Raw genomic sequence first — 19,039 nt, 5'->3', positions numbered from 1 at the left:
TGTTTATCTCTACGTGTCTCATTGTGGCTGAGCTTCTGGCAACTACAAAGAATGTTTTGTGGTTAATGAAAAGAGAAGAATAAAAATTTCACACGTGGTATGAGTTCAACTTTGAAAAAGACAAATATAGGGGAAAAACACCAAAATAATTAGTAGTCTTAAATACAAGGAAAAATTGTTTTTCTACTTTTCTGTTTTTTCCTCCTTTCTGTAATCCTTTAAAAATTCATATACGTATTTTTTTTCTTGGAAATTATAAGAATGACTTGAATGGTTTGGTACAACATATCACTTGGTAAGGAGTTTTAAAATATACAATTATGTTTACTTACAGAACACAAATATATTTAAAACTTTATTATCCATTTATTATTTAGTGTTACTGCTCTTGTTAAACATTTTATCATGCGAGGTTAAATAATTAATGGATGAAAGTACTATTTTATTGTACATTTTTGTACCTTCTTTTATCACGTAAAAAGGATAGTGTCCTCTTTTATGTTGTTTACTTTCTTTGGTATATTCTTAAATTTATACTTCTACATGGCATATAAAACATTTATTTAAATTCCAGGACTTCCCTGGTGGTGGTCCAGTGGTTAAGAATCTGCCTTCCAATGCAGGGGACAAGGGTTTGATCCCTGGTCGGGGAACTAAGATCGCACATGCCACAGGGCAACTAAGTCTGCATGCTGCAATTACTGAGCCCGTGCGCCGCGACGAACAGCCCACGCTCTGTAACGAAAGATCCCGCATGTCCCAAAGAAGATCCCACGTGCCACAACTAAGACCCGATGCAGCCAAATAAATATTTTAAAATTCCAAGTCATTTAAATCTAATTGATTACAATCAATTTGACTCTGCCAATTTTGTGTAATTCTTACGTGTATCTTTACTTAATTTTATTATGACCAAGAACATAGTCTTTTTTTCCGGCTGCATCAGGTCTTAGTTGTGGAGCACAGGATCTTCGTTGAGGTATGCGGGATCTCTCGTTGCAGCGCGTTGGCATCTCTCTAGTATGGCCTGCGGGTTTTCTCTTCTCTTGTTGTGGCCTGCAGGCTCCAGGATGCGCGGGCTTCAGAGCACGTGGGCTCTGTAGTTTGCAGCACACAGGCTCTCTAGTTGAGGTATGCAAGCTCAGTAGTTGTGGTGGCAGGCTTAGTCGCCCCGCAGCATGTGGGATCTTAGCTCCCTGACTGGGGATCAAACCCACATCTCTTGCATTGTAAGGCGGATTCTTTACCACTGGACCACCAGGGAAGTCCCAAGAATGTAGGCTTTCTAGCAATAAATTCTTTGAAATTAATTTATGACAAAGCATGTAGTCAGTTTGTGTAAATACTAGAAAGGAAATTACTTTTTGTTGTTGTTGTCATTAAGAAAGAAAACAGCTGTTCCGTTTCCTTGATGTTGTTTTGCTGCATTTATCGAGAAGTGACTCAGCAGTTGTAAAGGTAAAATCACGGAGATTATTTTAAAACCATCCATAAAATCTAAAGAGATAGAAAATAGATTGGTGGTTCCCTGGAGCTGGGGGAGGGTACACAGATTGGCAGCACATGGGCAGGAGGGATCTTTCTGGGGTGATGGAAATACTCTAAAGTTCAATTGTGGTGATGTTTGCACAACTCTAAGTTTACTAAAAAATCATTGAATAATAACTTAAAACAAGTGAATTTTATGGTATGTAAGTTTTGCCTCAATAAAGCTATTAAGTTTAAAACCAAACAACAGCCACAGAGATGTTATCTTTTAGTACAAATAAGAGTGGTCCTGTGTTGGGGGCAAACGCTGGACATGATGATCAGCTCCTGCTGCAAAGCTAAGGGGTCCTCATGGCTCAGCCTGTTGCCCGTGTCCCCACAGTCTGCTTTCTGAACCCAAAGGCTTGCTGCAGCCCAGGCCTGAGCACACATGTCCTGCATCTGGACCCAGGCTGTTTATACCTGCGGAGCAGGTTTCCTCTGCTGGTGCAGGTCTTCACAGGCCCTGCCCAGCCTGCATCAGCAGCTTCCATGTCCCCATCCTCCCTAGGGGTCTTGAACCCCCACCTCCTGTGAGAGACTAAGTGTTGGGAACCTCTGGAATATGGCCTGGGCCCCATACCTGCCTGGGGAGAAGCCAGGAGGCCAAAGCAGTGGTTGAGGGTCACATTAATTCTCTATACACAGTGTAGTTTTTAGTTCTTTCAGGGATTTATTAAGGCATTGAGCATAGTGTGATTTTTAGCCAACTGAAATGAATACAAGGAAATATATCAGGACCTGAGGGATATGCTTTTAAGGTTAATGGTGAGGATGACGAGCTGAAAGAGAATTGAGAGTAATGCCTGTGCAGGCGGCACCCACCCTGGTGCAGCAGATGCTTTCTGCCCATGTCCCCCAGCCAGAAGCTCAGGCTCAGGGGCTTCTGGAGAGCATCTCGAAGTTCTCACCACTTTGGTGCCCAATAGGCACTCGACCCCCCTACCTGGCGCCAAGTGGCAGGAAAGCCCCCGGAGCACGCAGCTGCAGAAGAGGAGGTGGAGGACAGGGTGTGGCCTGGCCACAGTGCAGGGCAAGCAAGGGCAGATCAGAGAGCCCCTGACACTATGCAGGGGCCAGGAGGTCCAAGGCAGAACGAGGGGGTGGGGAGCCCCTGCCTAGGTCCCAACTGCGACTGTTCAGCCTTCTTTCCATTTACAACTCACTGCTTCTGGGGAGAACTGGAGGGGTGTGTCCTTCAAGAGAAAACAGAACGGGAGGGAGGGAGGAGAGAGAGGCCAGCCCCCAGGGCCTTGGAGCCCTCAGCCCAAAACTGCAGACTGCTCATGGTCACTGGAGGTGCTAAACTGTCTCTCCACCTTCCTCTGGTCCTTGATCTTGAGTCCAATGTCTACCCTCTTCTCAAAGAAGTTCACCAGCACGGACTCCGTCAGGATGGAGGCCAGGATCTGCTCGAAGGAGATGCACCAGTCTGTATCAACGGCACCCCCACTGTGAGTGGTGGCCACGGGGCTGTGGGCCTCCCCACCCACCAGCACTGTGTCATCAGCCAGGTCCTCACACTGCAGGGAGCCCGTGCTGACCACTGAGTACGAGGACATGGACATGTCATCTTTGGTTTCATCGTCAGACAGAGGCTGGGGGGGGGAGCCCCGCCCCTCGCCGCCGCCCCCTTCGCCCACCACCTGGCTCTCCTGCGGTGCTTTCCCAAGGTGGGTGTCTCCACCCGCTTTGGCCTGGGGGTCCCCTGCAGCTGGCGGCTGAAGCTCCTGGGCCACGTCTTGAGGGGGGTGTGGGGCTGGCGGCTCGCCCTCCTCAGGGGCACTGTCCCTGGACTCTCCTCTGCCCGACCATGCAGAGAACCTCCTCCCCACTTCCCCAATGCGGAGCAGCAGGCTGGCCACCGTGGCGATAGCGTGGTACAAGTCCTGCTCCATGGGGTCTTCGCTGAACATGTTGTAAAGCGTCTTGCACAGCTCTATGAACTGCTCCTTTTAAGGGGAAAAACAGAAAAAGGGCAGGGAGATGGTAAAGAATGGGTCAGATTGCCCTCAGATCATCCAGACTCACAGTGCTGGCCATTATGATTGGTGTGAGGGTGTTGTCCCATTAGTTGTCTCCGTACACCTGTGTCTTGATATGTCCATTTCACAGATTAGGACACTGAGGTGCAGAGAGGGAAAGGGCTTTCTTTTCCAGCTGCCATTCTTTCAGCACATATAGGAACATTTGGAGTCTCTCCCTGTCTCTATGTCCATTCTGTTAGCAGAGACAGACCTATTTCTATCATACCTTTCTAAACCCAGTGACTACAAGTACTTCTTCACTGTGTTTTAGAATCACATTGAGTTTTTTATATCTTTAATCAGAAGCGCCTCCAACTCTCCTTTATGAAGCTCTTTAGAGAGTGATGACAAGGTAAGGTAACTTGGGTTGGTTGAGAAGGGTGAAGAGGTCAGGTTCCAGGTCCTGAAACCATATTTAGGCTTCCTGGCCTGAGAATGGGATGAAACCTCCCTCCACGGGCACCCCATTCTTCAGGCTGTGGATGAGAGAGCACCCAGATTGCAAGGTTCCCCTTCGGGCACAGCAGACCGTGGTCAGGCTGCAGCTCAACAGCTGCCTTTGGTTAGATGTCTGTGGTCCTGGCTGTAAGACCCTTAGCAAGATGCCACGGTCCTGACGCAGAGACCAGCAAACAAACATTGGGTGGTGGGTTGAGTGGGCCTGTGTGTGCACAGCTCCGAGCAGGGCATGGGAGGGAGCAGAAGTGCTGTGATGTTGTCTCATAAATGGTGGTGTAAGTCTCTGCCTTTTGAGGCTAACCTTCCCCAGTGCTCCTCTGGTTCACGGATACCAATTAAACCAAAGCAAGTCATCACCAGCAGAGTGTTCTGGACAAGGCCCTGAAGCAACTGACCCCTTGTCCTACTAGAATAGTCCCTGACTGCTGCCTGACTAGAGGTTCTAAAGGTAGGCAGGAGAATCCCTACATTCCAGGGGGTGCTGGGACGGTGGTGAGGTGCCGGGTGGGAGGGCTCAGCCTTGGTCAGAATTTTCCAGAAACAACTGTTGCGTGTTCTGACTGGGCCTACCTGGTTCATCTTGGGAAGATCCTTAATCGTCTCCTTCTGAACCTCTTTCTCCTTGGCCCACATTCGAAGGTAGTGCCGATAGTCAGGAGGGCTGGTTCCCTTCTCCTCTGCGAGTTGGGAGAAAAAAATTAATCTCCATCTGTCAAATGAGAGAAAGAGGGCTGGGGGCTGGTAGCAGGGGGTAAGTGGGTTTAAGTATTGTCTGGCATGGAGTTACCTGGGCCCTATTACAAAACACCCCGGCATTTGGGGAGGTGGTGATGGAAAAAATACCCTAGAACACTCATGGGTCTCCCAAGTTATGCTGAAGTAGGTCTGAGCTAAGCTGATGAGGATAGCCCCAATCTGTCTTCCCCAAGATGGTGACAGAACCATGTGGAGGCTGAAGAGAGGGTGGCATGAGGAGAGGCCAGCTGGGCACCTAGAGGAGTCCTGGCAGGAAGCAGGCACCCCCAGAGGGAGGCGGTGATGGCTGGGGGTGTTCACAGCTACAGGAGATTCAGGCCTGGGGCTGATGACAGCTGCACAGCTGATGGGCTGGGCATTCACCTCAAGGAGAGCTGTGGTGTCAGGCATGCATCTGCCATCTCCCCAGGGTACGGGGCTCTTCTGCAGTGACAGGGCAACCAGACCCCACCCACCCTGAGACCTCTACCAGCATCAGCAGATGTTGGCCTATATATACACCTCTTCTTTTTTCTTGGATGTCATTTCCAGCTCCCTCTTGCTCTTCCTGCTGTAGTGCTTCTGGACAATGGGATGAATAAAAAGAACAAGAACATTCTTCTGTTATGACTCCAAACCACCAAGGTCCTTGAGTGGTCGGTCTAGTCTGTGCTCTCCTGCGGAAGCGGACCTGGGCCTGGATGCTGCTTCTTCTCTGCCTTCTCTGAGAAGGGCTGTCTCACTCCACCCGAACCACAGAGCCACTGAACCCTCACATCCTCTTTTCAAAAGAATACAAGTCATACCACAGTTCTTAAGTGAAAGATGGCGCACGTTATGGGCAAGAAGTCTGAGACCAATGATTTCTATAGTTTCTGCTGATAAAGGTCAAACTCAGGGGAGTCCTAATTACCAATTCAACCTGCAACTGCCACACTAGCTGATGAGGAATTTTATGTACGTGAATCCTGCACTCAGCACTGTATTTCTTAAAGTGACATGTTTGCTGGAGTCTGCATACACCGTGCTCCTTATGGTGACCATAAACTTGGGGTGAGCAGGCTGCCCAGCTTTTGCAGACCTGTTCCCTGAGAGAATGTGGCCGGTGGGGGGACCTCAGGTGGAACGGCAGCGTCCCAGCTCTGAATGGCCCTTGGCAGCTATGTGGTGGCAGGGAAGGGCGCAGCACTCCAGGCTCAGGCTTCTCACCAGGGAACGGACTGCTGCCTGGAGGCTATGTGAGGTCTGAGGACAGGGATCTGTACCCCGAGTCCCTGGCATCTCCTGGAAGTGCCTGGGACAAGCCTAAAGCATCCTTGATTTGCTCGAGTATAACAGAAGATACATCTGTTTCTTTAGTTTGTATACTTGAAATCAAGGTCCTCAAGCTTCATAGTCAAGTTAAGTAAGACTTTGGCACTGTCAACAGGATTGCTTTGGGTGTCTTGATAATATCTTTTTTTTTTTTTGCAGTACGTGGGCCTCTCACTGCTGTGGCCTCTCCCGTTGCGGAGCACAGGCTCCGGACGCGCAGGCCCAGCAGCCACGGCCCACGGGCCCAGCCGCTTCGCGGCACGTGGGATCCTCCCGGACCGGGGCATGAACCTGTGTCCCCTGCATCAGCAGGCAGACTCCCAACCACTGCGCCACCAGGGAAGCCCGATAATATCTTGATAGTACCTTTTACTTTCACTTTTGAGTGTGTATTATCCTTGGTGTGTTATTACCTATCCCCCATGAGAAATTATAGGGCGGTGTTTTGGTTGGTTTTCTAGGTGTATTACATACCACCAGCTTGATTGCCAAATCCCAGGCCCAGAATGCCCCATCACCCTGTACCCAGTACTCCCAACAGGTTTTAAGTGTAGCACAGGGATGACTTCTAATAGGCACTCAACATACGTATTTTTCCCCAACAAAAAAGTTGTGTGGAACATGAAAATGTTTCCAAAGAAAGCATCTACCACTCTCCTCCACCTCTGCTCATCTGTGCTTTGTCTGTTTCACAATGACAGCTTTGCAATGATAGCATTTTGTGTTTTTCCTATGACCATGATGACAGAATACTTTCTGCACGTGCCTGGGGAGGTGACACCCTAGTGCCTGTGCAACACCCACTATACTGTGAGTCCTCATTTACTGCCCTCACGCAAGCACAGCAGCTGCCCCTCTCCACCCCAGTCCACGGCTGGCTCTGGGTCCTCCTCGGAACTTAGCCACACAGGAGGCGTCTCTGGAATAAGAGCTTCCAGGCCTCCTGACCATGCAGGGGAGCGTTCAGGAGATAAAACCCAAGGCCCTGGGGAAGCCAAGTGCAAAGGGGGCGCCCCTGCCCCCCAGGCACTGACCTTGAGCCTCCCAGGGCAGGAAAAGGTCCAGGTCGGAGGCCAGAGGAGATGCTGGAAGGGACAGCAGAGGAGGAGCAGAGGCAGAGGGAGGGAGAAGCCCGGGTCCGGGAAGGCAGAGACAAGAGAAACAGGAGTGAGAACACCACCGGGGGGCCTGGCCCTAGAGAGTGAGGCAGCTTCCCCTGGCTCTCACTCTGCACCTCCCCACGCAGCACACTCCCCGAGCCCATGGAGGGCCGTAGGCCACCTGCATGCGCCCCACAGCAGTGTTGCTTGGCACAGGGTCCGAGGCCAGTGGTATACAGAGTGCTCACCTTCTGAGGAGCTGTTCTCAGTGAAATAATGGGTCGCTTCCAGGGCTGACTCAGCCTCCTCTGGGCTCAGGGCTGTGCTCGGAGCAAAAGAAGAGTGAGGGCAGGAGGGAACAACATGATTCTCACCAAACGAAATCTCCCTGAGTCCTGGACAAAGGCCCTCCCTGCAACTGCCACTGTGTGCTCCACAGCTCCCAGCCCCACCAATACGGTGGATGGTCACAGTGGTAACAGCTGACGACTGATTCTGGTTGACTCGTGCATTGTGTTTGAAAATGTAATATATACATATCCCAGATAAAAATCCAGTCAGTGCAGCTGGGAGTTGGTTGAGCGGCCATCCTTTCTCCTACCCCACGATGATGCGGCCCAGAGGATTCTTTTGGGATGTTTTATGCTCCTGCAGGTACATATGCAGGGACGGGCCAGGCACAAGTGACTTGTTCTCACTTTATACACTTGGGCATTGTTCCACACCAGCACATACTGGCCTGCCTCGTTTTGCGATAAAGTAGTCTCTGGGGTGTCGGATCCACTTGGTTCTGTGCAGGGGGCTTATTCTCCCCATTGTACAGAGGGGGAGGAAGTGAGCGAGTTTTAACAGTGTGTGGCACAAGGGGAGGTGGCAGGTGTGGGTCGCCACTAGAGCCCTAGATGAAGCAAGGCAGGCGGGGCGGCTTGGAAGTGGCAGCGCTGGCCGCATGTGCCCTCATGGACAGGCTCTTGGCACAGTGGGGCCTGCCCAGCCCAGGCCTCTCTCTCAGCAGAATGAGAGGTGGCCTATACCAGTCTTTCCATGGAAGTGTTCCTTGTTGCATTACAGGGAACAACCAGCCAAAGGTGAGAATATCTGTGTCAGGAGCAGTTGTCTCTCCAATTCTGGATGCAGAGAACAACCCTGGGGGAAGCTTTAAAACTACAGTCTGGACCCCGCCCCAGGCCAATCAAGTGAGAGCCTCTGGGATGAAAAATCACTCAGGCTAACTCTGAGGCAGCTGCTGACTCCCAGGGGCAGGTCATGAACAACAGCAGGAACCCAGGACAGCTCCACCCCAGAGCAGAACCCCTGGGGCCAAATTTTCACCAGCCCGTCTCAATTCCCTCCTGTGAAAATGGGGAAGGCCTCCCCCACTGCACTTGGACAACTCTGAGTGGCCACCCCTGCTGAGCCAGGTGAGCTAGGCTCATGAAGCAGCAAGAGCCCCTGCTTTGGGACCAGCTACTGCGGACGACCCACTGTCAGTGTCCCAGCAGGCCCGGCACTGCTAGAGAAGCCAGAGGAGAGCAGCCATACAACAGGGCTCCCTGGCCTTGGCACCCCCACGCCGCTCCTCTGGTGAGAAACAGGAACCCTTGAGAGACTTAAGGATAAGCTAATGAACACAAGAGATTCAAACCTGAATATCTACTCCTGTGAGTCCCCCTCATGAGGGGGTGTTCTAGTTGAGTGGCATAGTGCTCCATCTGGGCCTTTGCCTGTGGGCAGACTCCTCCCTGAGACTCCCACACATTCCCTCCCAGGTCACTCAGGTCATGGCCCTGCTCTCAGACCAAGATTGGGCTGGGCCTCAGCCCCCATGCTCTGGCTCCTCCACTCTCTGTCAGGACGGGCGAGCCTCCACTATGTTGGGACCCTAGCTGCTGCAAGGCCCAGAACTCCACAGAGGCCTGTGCCATGGAATGCTGCACCTCCAGCTCTGGACACATGAGAAGCCCCTGCTGGGGAGTGGGACAGAAGGCTCTCACCTGGAGGCAAGTGCAGCTTGTAGAGCACCTTGAGCTTCTCTGTCAGGTCCCCATGGTACATCCTACCTGTGGAGGAAGGCCAGCAAGGAGGCACGCTGGCAAAAGGGCACAAGAGTCCCACAGCCAGTCCACATTCGAATACCTCCCCTTCCAATGGGTTCTGGTGGGACCCTCCTCACCACCTGACTCTCTCCTGGAGAGGACCCTGGGGGTGAGCACCAGGCCTCTGGCTTGCCCCTTCTCTGGGACCTGCAGACCCGGCCTCCAGCAGTGGACTGAGGGAGGGGAGGGGAGGGAGGGCTCTCATTGGATCTCCATGTATCTCCAGTGGGAAAACTGCACTTCCTTTATCAAGGGTCAAGGGCTCCAGGCTGCCCTCAGCTCGCTGCAGTGGGAAGACTGGCCAGGGCTGGCATCTGGAGGCTTCCTCAGAAAGGGCGTGGGCACGGAAAGGCCCCTGCAGGCCCTGGAGCCACTCACTTATCCCTGTCACGAACTCCTTGAAGTTGATCAGCGAGTCCTTATTTTCATCCAGGAGCCGAAACATGCGCCCCGCCAGCACGGATGTGTGGGAGCCACAGGCCCAGGGTGTCAGGCTGGCAAAGAGTTCCTGGAACTGGTTCGTGTCGATGCGGTACTGCTCCAGGTAGGGCAGGCTGGGGTCCCGACGCACAGCTGCAGGGCGGCTGCTCCCCCAGTACTGACTCGCCAGCTGCTTGGCCTGCAGGGAGCATAGCCTGGTGAGATGGCCTGGCCTCCTGGCCCCTGGGTGCTTAGGATTACCAGGCTGGTTGGTGTGTTCACCCTCCTCCTCCATCCAAGTCTGCAGAGTCCTGGATAGTGAGCACTGGGCTACACAGAGCATCTCGCAGAACCTCCTGCGTTGGTACCATCAGTCCCTAGTTTATAGCCGTGTGAGTCAAGACAGGGCCCTAGGACTGCCAGCCACGGCGGCCACAGCGAGTGAGAGGCAGCACTGGCTGGACTGCTCTGACCTTAAGGCCATAGCAGGGTGGTTATCTTGGGGGTTGAACCAGAGGCAGCTGGAGGGGCAGATGGGACCCGACAATGAGATCAGAAAGGCATTGTAGACATGGCTGTTTCTGCCTGCTCTTCACACCCTTTCCCCTTCTTCTGTTAACAGCACCTGAACTTTTCCTGGAGAGCCCCTCTTGTCCCACCCTCAGGCCATGGGGTGGGCACGTGCCCCAGTTTTGGGTCAGCAGCAAACACCCTCCTGTAGCCACAGCACCTAACTTGAGTCATTCCAACAATTAACCCTAGGCTTTTTGCTAAAACCACTTGGAAAGAAAAATTTTCTTTTCACTGGGGTTACTGAGCGGACAGGATGACCTTGGAGATGCTGACAACAGTCCTGCCACTCTGTAGGAAGAGCAGTCCAGGTGATATCTGAGGTAGGGGAGCTTGCCAGGATGTTGGAACACCTAGATCCAGTCATGCCTGAAGCTGTACATTCCTAGACTTTTTCAGTTTCATGAGCCAATGCATTCCCTCTTATATAAGCTGACTTGAGTGGATTTTCTTCCACTTAAAAGAGTGTCCTGCCTAAACTCCAAGAAGGATTAAATTCTACCATGTGAACTTTGTAGTAACTGCATCTGAGGATGCTTTTAAACCTATTTCTCTCCTGGCAGGAGGCTGCTACCCTGAGGATGAATTTAGGGGACTAGGATGGGATAGTGGTCCTCCCTTGCTCTTGGCTGTCACCTTAAACACCATGTAAAGGTCCTCCAGCTCTTCAATTGAGAAACCAATGTCCCCAGGTATAGCTCGAACCTAGAAGGAAAGAGAAACAGGATGTATTAATGAATTCTCAAGTTCCTGCTCTTTGAGAGAATCCCCATGTGGATGAGGGTGAAGACACGAACTGCCCTCTTGGTGTTGCCAGCTGGCTGAGCACATGAGGGTAGTCCATTCAGGAAAGAAAGCGTGGTCTACACTCCTACCCTTCATCACCCATCCTGTCACTCAATTCACACTCCCTGAGCTCCTTCCTGGTGGGCACTGGGGGTGCCTTTCTGTTCTGAACACCCAGTCAGGGACACAGGGTGAGGGGCGGTGATCAAGACACTGCTGTCTGGATCCCTTGAAAGGCCCTGGCACTGGCACTTTGGAAGGTGACCTAGAACTTCGCAGTTACTTCTCTCTCCAGAGACAGGAGGACAAAGGCTTGCAGCAGAGGTCAGCGGGCTGAGTGGATGGAGGGCTGGGTGGCTGAGTGTTGCTATCCAGGGGCAGGGGTTAAAGCCAGGCCTGAGGACTCAGTCCAGAGTGGGATCATGCTTAGCCTTTAGGCATTGAGGCATCAGAGAAGCTTCCCTGTGACCAATCCACAAGCAGAAAATTGTGACCAGCCCTCTCCCCACTTCCCTAAATTTGCCCCTTCACTCCTGGATTCCAGTCCCACACAAGACAGTGCTAGGGGACCCTGCACCCTGCTCCTCAGGGAAGTCTGGAGATGGCTCGGCAGGAGCAGCCCACTTGGTCACCATCCCCACCCTAGCTCCCAGCCTGCACCCTGGGGCCATGGGAGCCCGGGCCCATCCGTACCACACTCCTCTTGGCCGTATCCTCCAAGGACTGGATCACTTTCAGCCTCTGTTTAAACCGCATCTGTTCAATGTCCTCGGCCCTCAGGCTGCTGAATTTCTACCAGTCAGAGGTGATTCAGTGAGATAAGGTGGAACCACAGAGCAGAGGACAGCCACCCACCATGGCCAACTGCACCCACACGGCCCAAGGGAGTGGTCTGGCCAAGAAGCCCGCAGTGAGTGCTGACCTCATATGACACTTTCAGGAGGTCGAAGATGTCCACCTCTTCAGGAGGGTCATCTCCACTCGTCAGCAGGGCATGGAGGTGTGGGATAGGAGGAGAGACACTCTGCTTATTGACCACATTATCCAGGTATCTGTAAGGATTAAAGGACAGAAATCTAGATCACCCACAGGTGACAGGGGTGTCTTACCCATGGCTAAGTGATGTGGAGAGACCTAATTTGCCCAGACTCCCAATCAATGAGTGAGTGTGCTGAGGGCCGGGCATCCTCCAGGAGAGAGAAAGATGAGCCACTGCAGGGAGGAGGGGGAGAGGCAAATCAGGGATGGGTACCCTGGCAAATCAGGGATGCCCCCTGGAGGCAGTTGAGAGGCTTGAGCACTAACTCTGAGAAAGCTAGGCTGTCCACTGGGGTCTCACGGCGGGGGGCACCTTTACAAGTCCAGACCCTACCAAACCAGGAGAGAGGTTTGTCCCAGCTGGAGGGATGACACGCTTCCTCCATCTGGCGTGTCACTGGGCCAGATGTGAGGACTCCCTGCCTGGCCAGGAAGAATCAGGGACCAAAGGAGTGTCCCAGGAGGAAGGCGAGGGAGGAGCCCTGCTGTGGGGGTGTCCGAGGAACACAGCCTCGGGACAGGGCCTGACTTTGGCTGGACTAGGCCAACCAGGACCTCACACTCTCCCAGGCTCTCTGGCTGGGCCTGACACTCAGGTGGGACACACCCACTGGCTCCGGCACCATTCCTGGTCAGGCCCTGCTGCTAAGGAGGGGCCCCATCTGTCTGGTGTGGGAGATGGGCATGAAAACCACTTGCCGACTCTGGCCATGGGCTGAGTATCTTGTCATCACTGAGGACAAAGAGCTAGCATGGCCCATAACAGAGAAGCAACAACTCTGCCAGCCTGGGACCCTTACAGGTTCCCAGTCAGCACTGGGCTGGCTCGGCAGGCAGGTGGCAGCGTCCCTGGCTGTCCCGGGTGGCCAGGAGCATTCCAGGCTGGGCAAATACATGCACGTGGGCTGGCAAGGCTGTATAGAGCTCAGGGCCTGGGCCACAGTAAGCACCCCCTAGGAAGGCACCTGGTTATAAAGGTCTTGAAGGCCAGGCTAGGGGACTTAGATCCTTTGTCCAGAAAACCACCAGTGGCACAGGGAGTTCCCATATCCCAAGGGAGGAACAGGGTCAGATTCTGATCAGGAAGAGCCCTGTGGGATGCTGGTGGATGAGACTGGAACAAGGAAAACTGTGACGATGCAGACACAGGGCCCTTGGCAGGGGTGTCATGGGTCTGCCCTGAGGCTGTAGGGGTTGAGGGGAGGGGCTGGACCCCAGAGAGAGTCCATGAGGATGGGATGCGGGGACTGAGGGAGGACAAGGCAGCCAGGATGACCCTGGGCCTTAGGCGTGCCTGGTGGATATCAGCTCATTCAGCAGCTACAGTAGGCCCAACATGGGCCCTTGTCTAGGTGACGGGGTGACAGTGATGCTACTGAGCAGGGAAAGGCACGACCAGGAGTGCTTTGTGGGAATAACAGACACCCAACCTTCGCTAGAGGAGGGAGGCCCTGCTGTTCCAGCTGCCTCCTGCCCACCAAGCCCTCCAGTCCAGTGTGCTCTGGCCCACTACCTGTTTTACCTTCTCCCAGCACTTATTACTACTCCAGTACTGTTCTGTCTCCTTCCAGAAAGGAGGCTCTCTCTGCCCCCCTGGAGTATCCCCAGGTCTAGCCCTGTCTGGGCACGTGGTAGGTACAGTCCCAGGATGCTGACCAAGAAGCACATAGGGCTGGGGAGGGGTGGGGTGCTGCAGTCAGTGCTGGCCAGCTCCCCAGCAGGAGGAGGGAGGCCAGCTCAGTCACCTGCCCAGGACGGTCATGGCCTCGCCCTCGTCGCTGCAGCCCAGTAGCTGCTCCATGTTGGCATCCAGGATGGCCAAGGCCACCTGCAGGATCACCTTGATGCCCTCGTAGAAGAAGCAGTCAACAATGACCGCAGCGCTCTCAAAGGGCATGACGCTGAGAAAGAGGGTCAGGAACCAGGAGAGCGAGATGCTGGGAATCACCCCCAGGTCCTGCATCTTCTCGGAGAGCTGGGGCAGGAAGTCTCTCGTGAGCTCTTCGAAGATGCCTTGGTCCACCAGGGCCCCTAGGGAGAGAACGAAGGAGTCTGAATGGTGAGCTCACACCCCTGACTCAGGCAGGCCCTCATGTGGGACCCCAGGGTCTGAGTTGCAAGAAGCTCACCTGGTCCCCAGCCAGCTCTGCTTACAACTGAGGGCTGGAGGGGGGCAGGTGGGGTGGAGAAAACAAGAACGGAAAAAATTATGTAAGTTTCCTTTCTACTACTTCCAAATCGCTGTGTGAAAAAACGATTTCTTCCACTATACTTGGATTTTATTTTTGGGAAATACTAATTTCTCTCTAGGGCGTCAAAAGTAAACAGTGAGCAGCTGCATAGCACAGGGAGATCAGCTCAGTGCTTTGTGACCACCTAGAGGGGTGGGATAGGGAGGGTTGGAGGGAGGGAGACGCAAGAGGGAAGAGATATGGGGATACATGTATATGTATAACCGATTCACTTTGTTACAAAGCGGAAACTAACACATGATTGTAAACCAATTATACTCCAATAAAGATGTTAAAAATAAATAAATAAAATAATAAGAAAAATTAAAAAAAAAAAACAAACAAAAAAACCAAACCAAAAAAAGAAGTAAACAGTGATCTCAGTAGCTTGTGTGTGTACTGACCTGAAGCTTGTGAACAGATGCAATTCTAAAGGACCCCAAGAGTGGAAACCCCCAAAAGCAAACAGTAAGGGAAGGACATTTTAGAATAACAGACTTAATTATATATGTAATTAAATATATTTGCAAGTGCACTTCCATTTAATAACACAGATTCTACTGGCTGTGAGTTCCTAACAGTTGACATGGGGGTATACTATATGCTCTAGCTGTGATACTGGAAATTTTCCACAATAAAAATGTTTAAGAAGAGTTAGATGGATGTGAATTTAGGCCCCAAGCTAACTTCTTCTCTCACTGCCGGCAACTCCTAGGGAATCGCATAAAGTCTGGGAGAGACGGTTGGGGTCTGTGTTTGGCTCTCTGCTTTTCAGCTGTGTGAAGATTTAGCAGCTTCCTAATCTATGGAGCGGAACCTGTGACTGTCTGCAGCCTGGGGCAAGGCTGCGAGGCCTCCAAGAGCTCACCTGTGGGATGTGCTGAATGTAGACCTGGCCCAGGGAGGCCTGCCACCCCCACAGGGAGCTGCCAGTCTCAGGCACTCACCAACCACCCTGGTGTTGTAGTAGTCGGGCAGCATGCGTTCACAGAGGGCCACCAGCAGCCAGAATGCCTCCTCCTCGCTGCCATAGAGCAGGAGCACTGAGGTGACGATGTTCATGGCCTATGGGCACAGAGACAGGTAGGGGGTGTCATGGAGCTGTCCCCCCCCCCCCCCCCCCACCAAGTGGCCTATGCATCCTCCTCTACCAGCAGGCCTGGTAACAACAAACTCTTCCACCCAACTCTGGGCAATGTGCCAAAAGAAAATTTGCAGGAAATCAATTTGACCAAAACGGTCAATCAAGTTCCTCAAATTGGGCCTGCAGGCATTCGGACACCCGAGAAGGCGAGGCCTTCGTCGGGGTGGTGTCTGGTGTCACAGGTGCAGCACGGGGCCAGAAGGATGTGTGAGTGAGCTGCATGCGATGGCCACATGGCTGCAGGGAGGCCATGGCAAAGTAGTGACCATGCACAGCCTGAGCTGATACCAAGGCTTGTAAGAAAAAGCATCAATGGCGGCAAATTATCTTAAAAATGATTTAGAGCCAGCACACTGGTTTTCCATGCACTGGCAATATGTCCTGCAGAACACTGGTCCTACAGAAAAGTGATTTCTCTGAAATCCAGAGGCAGTCATAGGGAAACAGAAAGCCATCTGACCTGGTCATGAAAATGCCCACTAGATTTAAAATCAAATGCCTCTGGAAATGCAAATCAAAACTGCAGTGAGGGGCTTTCCTGGTGGCGCAGTGGTTGAGAGTCCACCTGCTGATGCAGGGGACATGGGTTCGTGCCCCGGTCCAGGAAGATCCCACATGCCGTGGAGCGGCTGGGCCCGTGAGCCATGGCTGCTGAGCCTGCGCATCTGAAGCCTGTGCTCCGCAACGGGAGAGGCCACAACAGTGAGAGGCCCGCGTACCGCAAAAAAAAAAAACTAAAAAAAAAACAACTGCAGTGAGATGCCACCTCATACCATTACGATGGCTACTATCAAAAAACCAGAAAATAACCAGTGTTGGTGAGGGTGGCGAGAAACTATAGCCTTTGTGTATTGTGGGTAGGAATGAAGAATGGTGCAGCTCGTGTGGAAAATGCTATGACAACTCTCATAATTCAAAAAATTAAATATATGATCCAGCAATTCCACTTCTGGGTATAATGCCCAAAAGAACTGGGTTTGGATATTGTACACCTATGCTCATAGCAGCACTATTCACAACAGCCAAAATGTGGAAGCAACCCAAGTGGCCATGGATGATGAATGGATAAACAAAACACGCTGTATACATACAACGGAATATTCTTCAGCCTTAAAAAGGAAGGAAATTTTGACACATGCTACAACATAGATGAAACTTGAGAACATTATGCAAATGAAATAAGCTAGTCACAAAAAGACAATACTGTATGATGCTTATATGAGGTACTTAGTCAAAATCATAGAGACAGAAAAGATAATGGTGGTTGCCAGGGGTAAGCAGGGGAGTTGTTTAATGGGTACAGTTTCCATTTTGCAAGATGAAGAAGAGTTCTGGAGATGGATAGTGGTGATGGTTGTACAATGATATACCTAATGCCACTGAACTGTAAATTTAAAATGATTAAGATGGCAAGTTTTATGTTATGTGTATTTTACCACACACACAAAACAATCAAACGCCTCAGGACCCAGACCAGAAGCACATACGTGGCAAGGGGATAAGGTGAGCGATGAACACTGCTTCTAATTTCATCTTTTTCTGTGATTAGGATCTTCCTGGGGGGGGGAACAGGGCACAGTCACAGGTGTGTGGGGCTATCACTTAGGCCCAGAGCCATGCGGAGGTGCTCCTGTGAGCTTCTGGTGGGAGATGCTGTCTCTGGACCCTGCTAAGCCCCTGTACCTGGCAGTAGCCAATGGTGGGGTTTCGGAAAGCGTAGGCAGTCAGCACCCGGCGGAGTGCAGCGATCCCGAGCTCATTCTGGAAGGCAGGGTGCTCGGGCATGGAGCGGTGGAGGTCTCGCTCGATCTCCTCCGTGGCCAGGCTGTACTTCCCTGTGGACTTCTCCACCAGCTCAGCATAGTAGCCAGGGTGAGTCACCATCTCATTCCAGGCCCCTGTGGAGACACAGCTGGTAGCTGTCTCCCTCTTCCTCCCCTCCCGGGACTTCGAGGGCAACAGGGCAGGGTGGAGACGTCAATGCACTGCAGAAGAGTAGTGGCACTTTGGGGCCAACTAAGAGGTGCCAGGCAGAGTTTCCCTCATGATTGCTTCTGAGAGGAGTCACCCCACCCAAGTTCAAATGGCTGACTTGCCCTCCTGAAACCATCCAAGTGGCCAAGGGTGTGAATGTTGTCAGAGCCTGACCCAAGGAAAGAAGGCCTCAGGAGGCCTGTTTGCCTTCCACTGCTGGTGGGAAGGCACCGCCTCACTGGTTTCTGCTCCCCGGAATGCCCCTCCTGGCACACATGAGCTTCATTACAGCTGAGAGACATGTTCTCGCCCTCTAAAGGCTGGTGGTTCCTGCCTGGCCGACTCAGGAGGCCAACTGGGGGTCATGGAGGCTGAGGCTGTGGGGCCGTGAGGCCAGGGCAGCTCACCAGAGAAGAGGAGCCACAGCTCCCCCCGGAGGCTCTCGGGGATGCCCTTCAGCACCAGCTCCCGCGTCCTGGCGGTGCGGTACATGCACATGCCGCGCCCGTACTCAAAAAAGTGGATGTGCCACGACTCCTCTTTCATCTTCTCCTTGGCCTGGGGGAACAGCAGACAGGGGGGCTGTGAATGCGACCTGAGTGCTGAGGCAGGTGTCAGGCCCTCCACCTCTCCTCCAAGGGCTTGTGGCGAAAATGCCACGAGCCCAGGCTGGGCTGTGCACGGCATCACCCTCGGGCGTCAGGGACACAGGACCCCCTGCAGAGGCCTGAAGCCCATGACCAGCACTTCTGAACAGGTCACTCAGGGTGTCCCTGGGCACTGCACATCGTCACCCAAGGGCCGCAGACTGGCCCTGCCCTTCCCCCTATCTGGCCTGCATGGTGGTGGAGCCCCGAGTCTGGGCTTACCCCCTTGGCTCCCAGGTCCTCCATGGGCGTGTTTCTCTGGAAGAGTTTGAGCAGGCCCTGGGAAGCGGTTGGAGCCTCCCGTGCATGGGACCCCTGGAGGCCACCGAGGGGTGAGGTCGGGCTGGCAGGCTGTTCTGACACCTCCTGAGGAGCTGGGGAAGACTGGGAAATACAACATGGGAAGGAAAGCACTGAGCGAGTGAACTGCCCCACTGCCTGCGGGGTGGCCGTGTGCGAAAGAGCAGGAGGCCATGCTGTGGCTCAGCCCTACATCCTCTCTGGCCAGACACACACCTGTGTTGTCCTCCTTCACCAGGGACAGGTTCTGGTGCTCATCCTGTCAGGCCCTCTCTGTGAGGTCAGGGCCAGGAGAGAAGAAACCGCAAGGAGACAGCTCCACATGCCCCTTCCTGAACTCTGTGTCCCCTACAAGGGCTTGACTGGCAGCACTCATGGGTGCTCCCTGTGATGCCTTTCTTGCTCCAGCCTCTGGGGTGCAGACCCTGCCGAGCCCTGTAGGGACAGCTGCTGGTGGCGTCTGCCCGGACTGTTCTTGGGTCCCACCATTGTAGCGCTGCCCCATGGGGCCCCTGGACACAGTGATTGGCTCAAGTGGGGAGTGCTGGGAAAGAGCACTGGGGCCCCCACTGGAGCCCAAGCATGGAGGGGAAAGTGGAGCAGAGGCAGGGTGACATCAGGCCTGCTCACCCAGTACGTCCCGAGGCTGACAGCTTGCCTCACCCTTTTCA

General features: G+C 53.1%; 1 protein-coding gene across 16 annotated transcripts in view; it reads right to left on the bottom strand.

Annotated features, from left to right (window-relative positions):
* Nucleotides 1-2,177: 2,177 nt before the first annotated feature.
* The window catches only part of TBC1D9B (TBC1 domain family member 9B), a 44,151-nt gene continuing 27,289 nt past the window's right edge, over nucleotides 2,178-19,039 (bottom strand). The window contains exons 8-22 of one of the 16 annotated variants that reach the window (XM_019937433.3): nucleotides 18,291-18,452; nucleotides 17,829-17,979; nucleotides 17,131-17,345; nucleotides 15,251-15,368; nucleotides 13,818-14,103; nucleotides 11,957-12,086; nucleotides 11,728-11,826; nucleotides 10,885-10,953; nucleotides 9,637-9,877; nucleotides 9,157-9,222; nucleotides 7,411-7,482; nucleotides 7,097-7,147; nucleotides 5,271-5,330; nucleotides 4,584-4,690; nucleotides 2,178-3,479 (exon numbers count right to left, since the gene is read on the bottom strand). In XM_019937433.3, the coding sequence (XP_019792992.1) occupies nucleotides 2,790-3,479; nucleotides 4,584-4,690; nucleotides 5,271-5,330; nucleotides 7,097-7,147; nucleotides 7,411-7,482; nucleotides 9,157-9,222; nucleotides 9,637-9,877; nucleotides 10,885-10,953; nucleotides 11,728-11,826; nucleotides 11,957-12,086; nucleotides 13,818-14,103; nucleotides 15,251-15,368; nucleotides 17,131-17,345; nucleotides 17,829-17,979; nucleotides 18,291-18,452 (2,517 nt within the window). In that variant the 3' untranslated portion in view covers nucleotides 2,178-2,789. Of the gene's footprint in view, nucleotides 3,480-4,583; nucleotides 4,723-5,224; nucleotides 5,331-7,096; nucleotides 7,148-7,410; nucleotides 7,483-9,156; nucleotides 9,223-9,636; nucleotides 9,878-10,884; nucleotides 10,954-11,727; nucleotides 11,827-11,956; nucleotides 12,087-13,817; nucleotides 14,104-15,250; nucleotides 15,369-17,130; nucleotides 17,346-17,828; nucleotides 17,980-18,290; nucleotides 18,453-19,039 lie in introns of those variants that run through there. The other 15 variants (XR_002176838.3, XR_004525973.2, XM_033853679.2 and 12 more) reach the window with 15 other exon arrangements.

Source organism: Tursiops truncatus, chromosome 3 (assembly GCF_011762595.2).
Source record: "Tursiops truncatus isolate mTurTru1 chromosome 3, mTurTru1.mat.Y, whole genome shotgun sequence".
Taxonomy (NCBI): Eukaryota; Metazoa; Chordata; class Mammalia; order Artiodactyla; family Delphinidae; genus Tursiops; species Tursiops truncatus.
The sequence above is the reverse complement of the archived record's forward strand: the minus strand, read 5'-3'. Positions and strand labels throughout refer to the sequence as shown.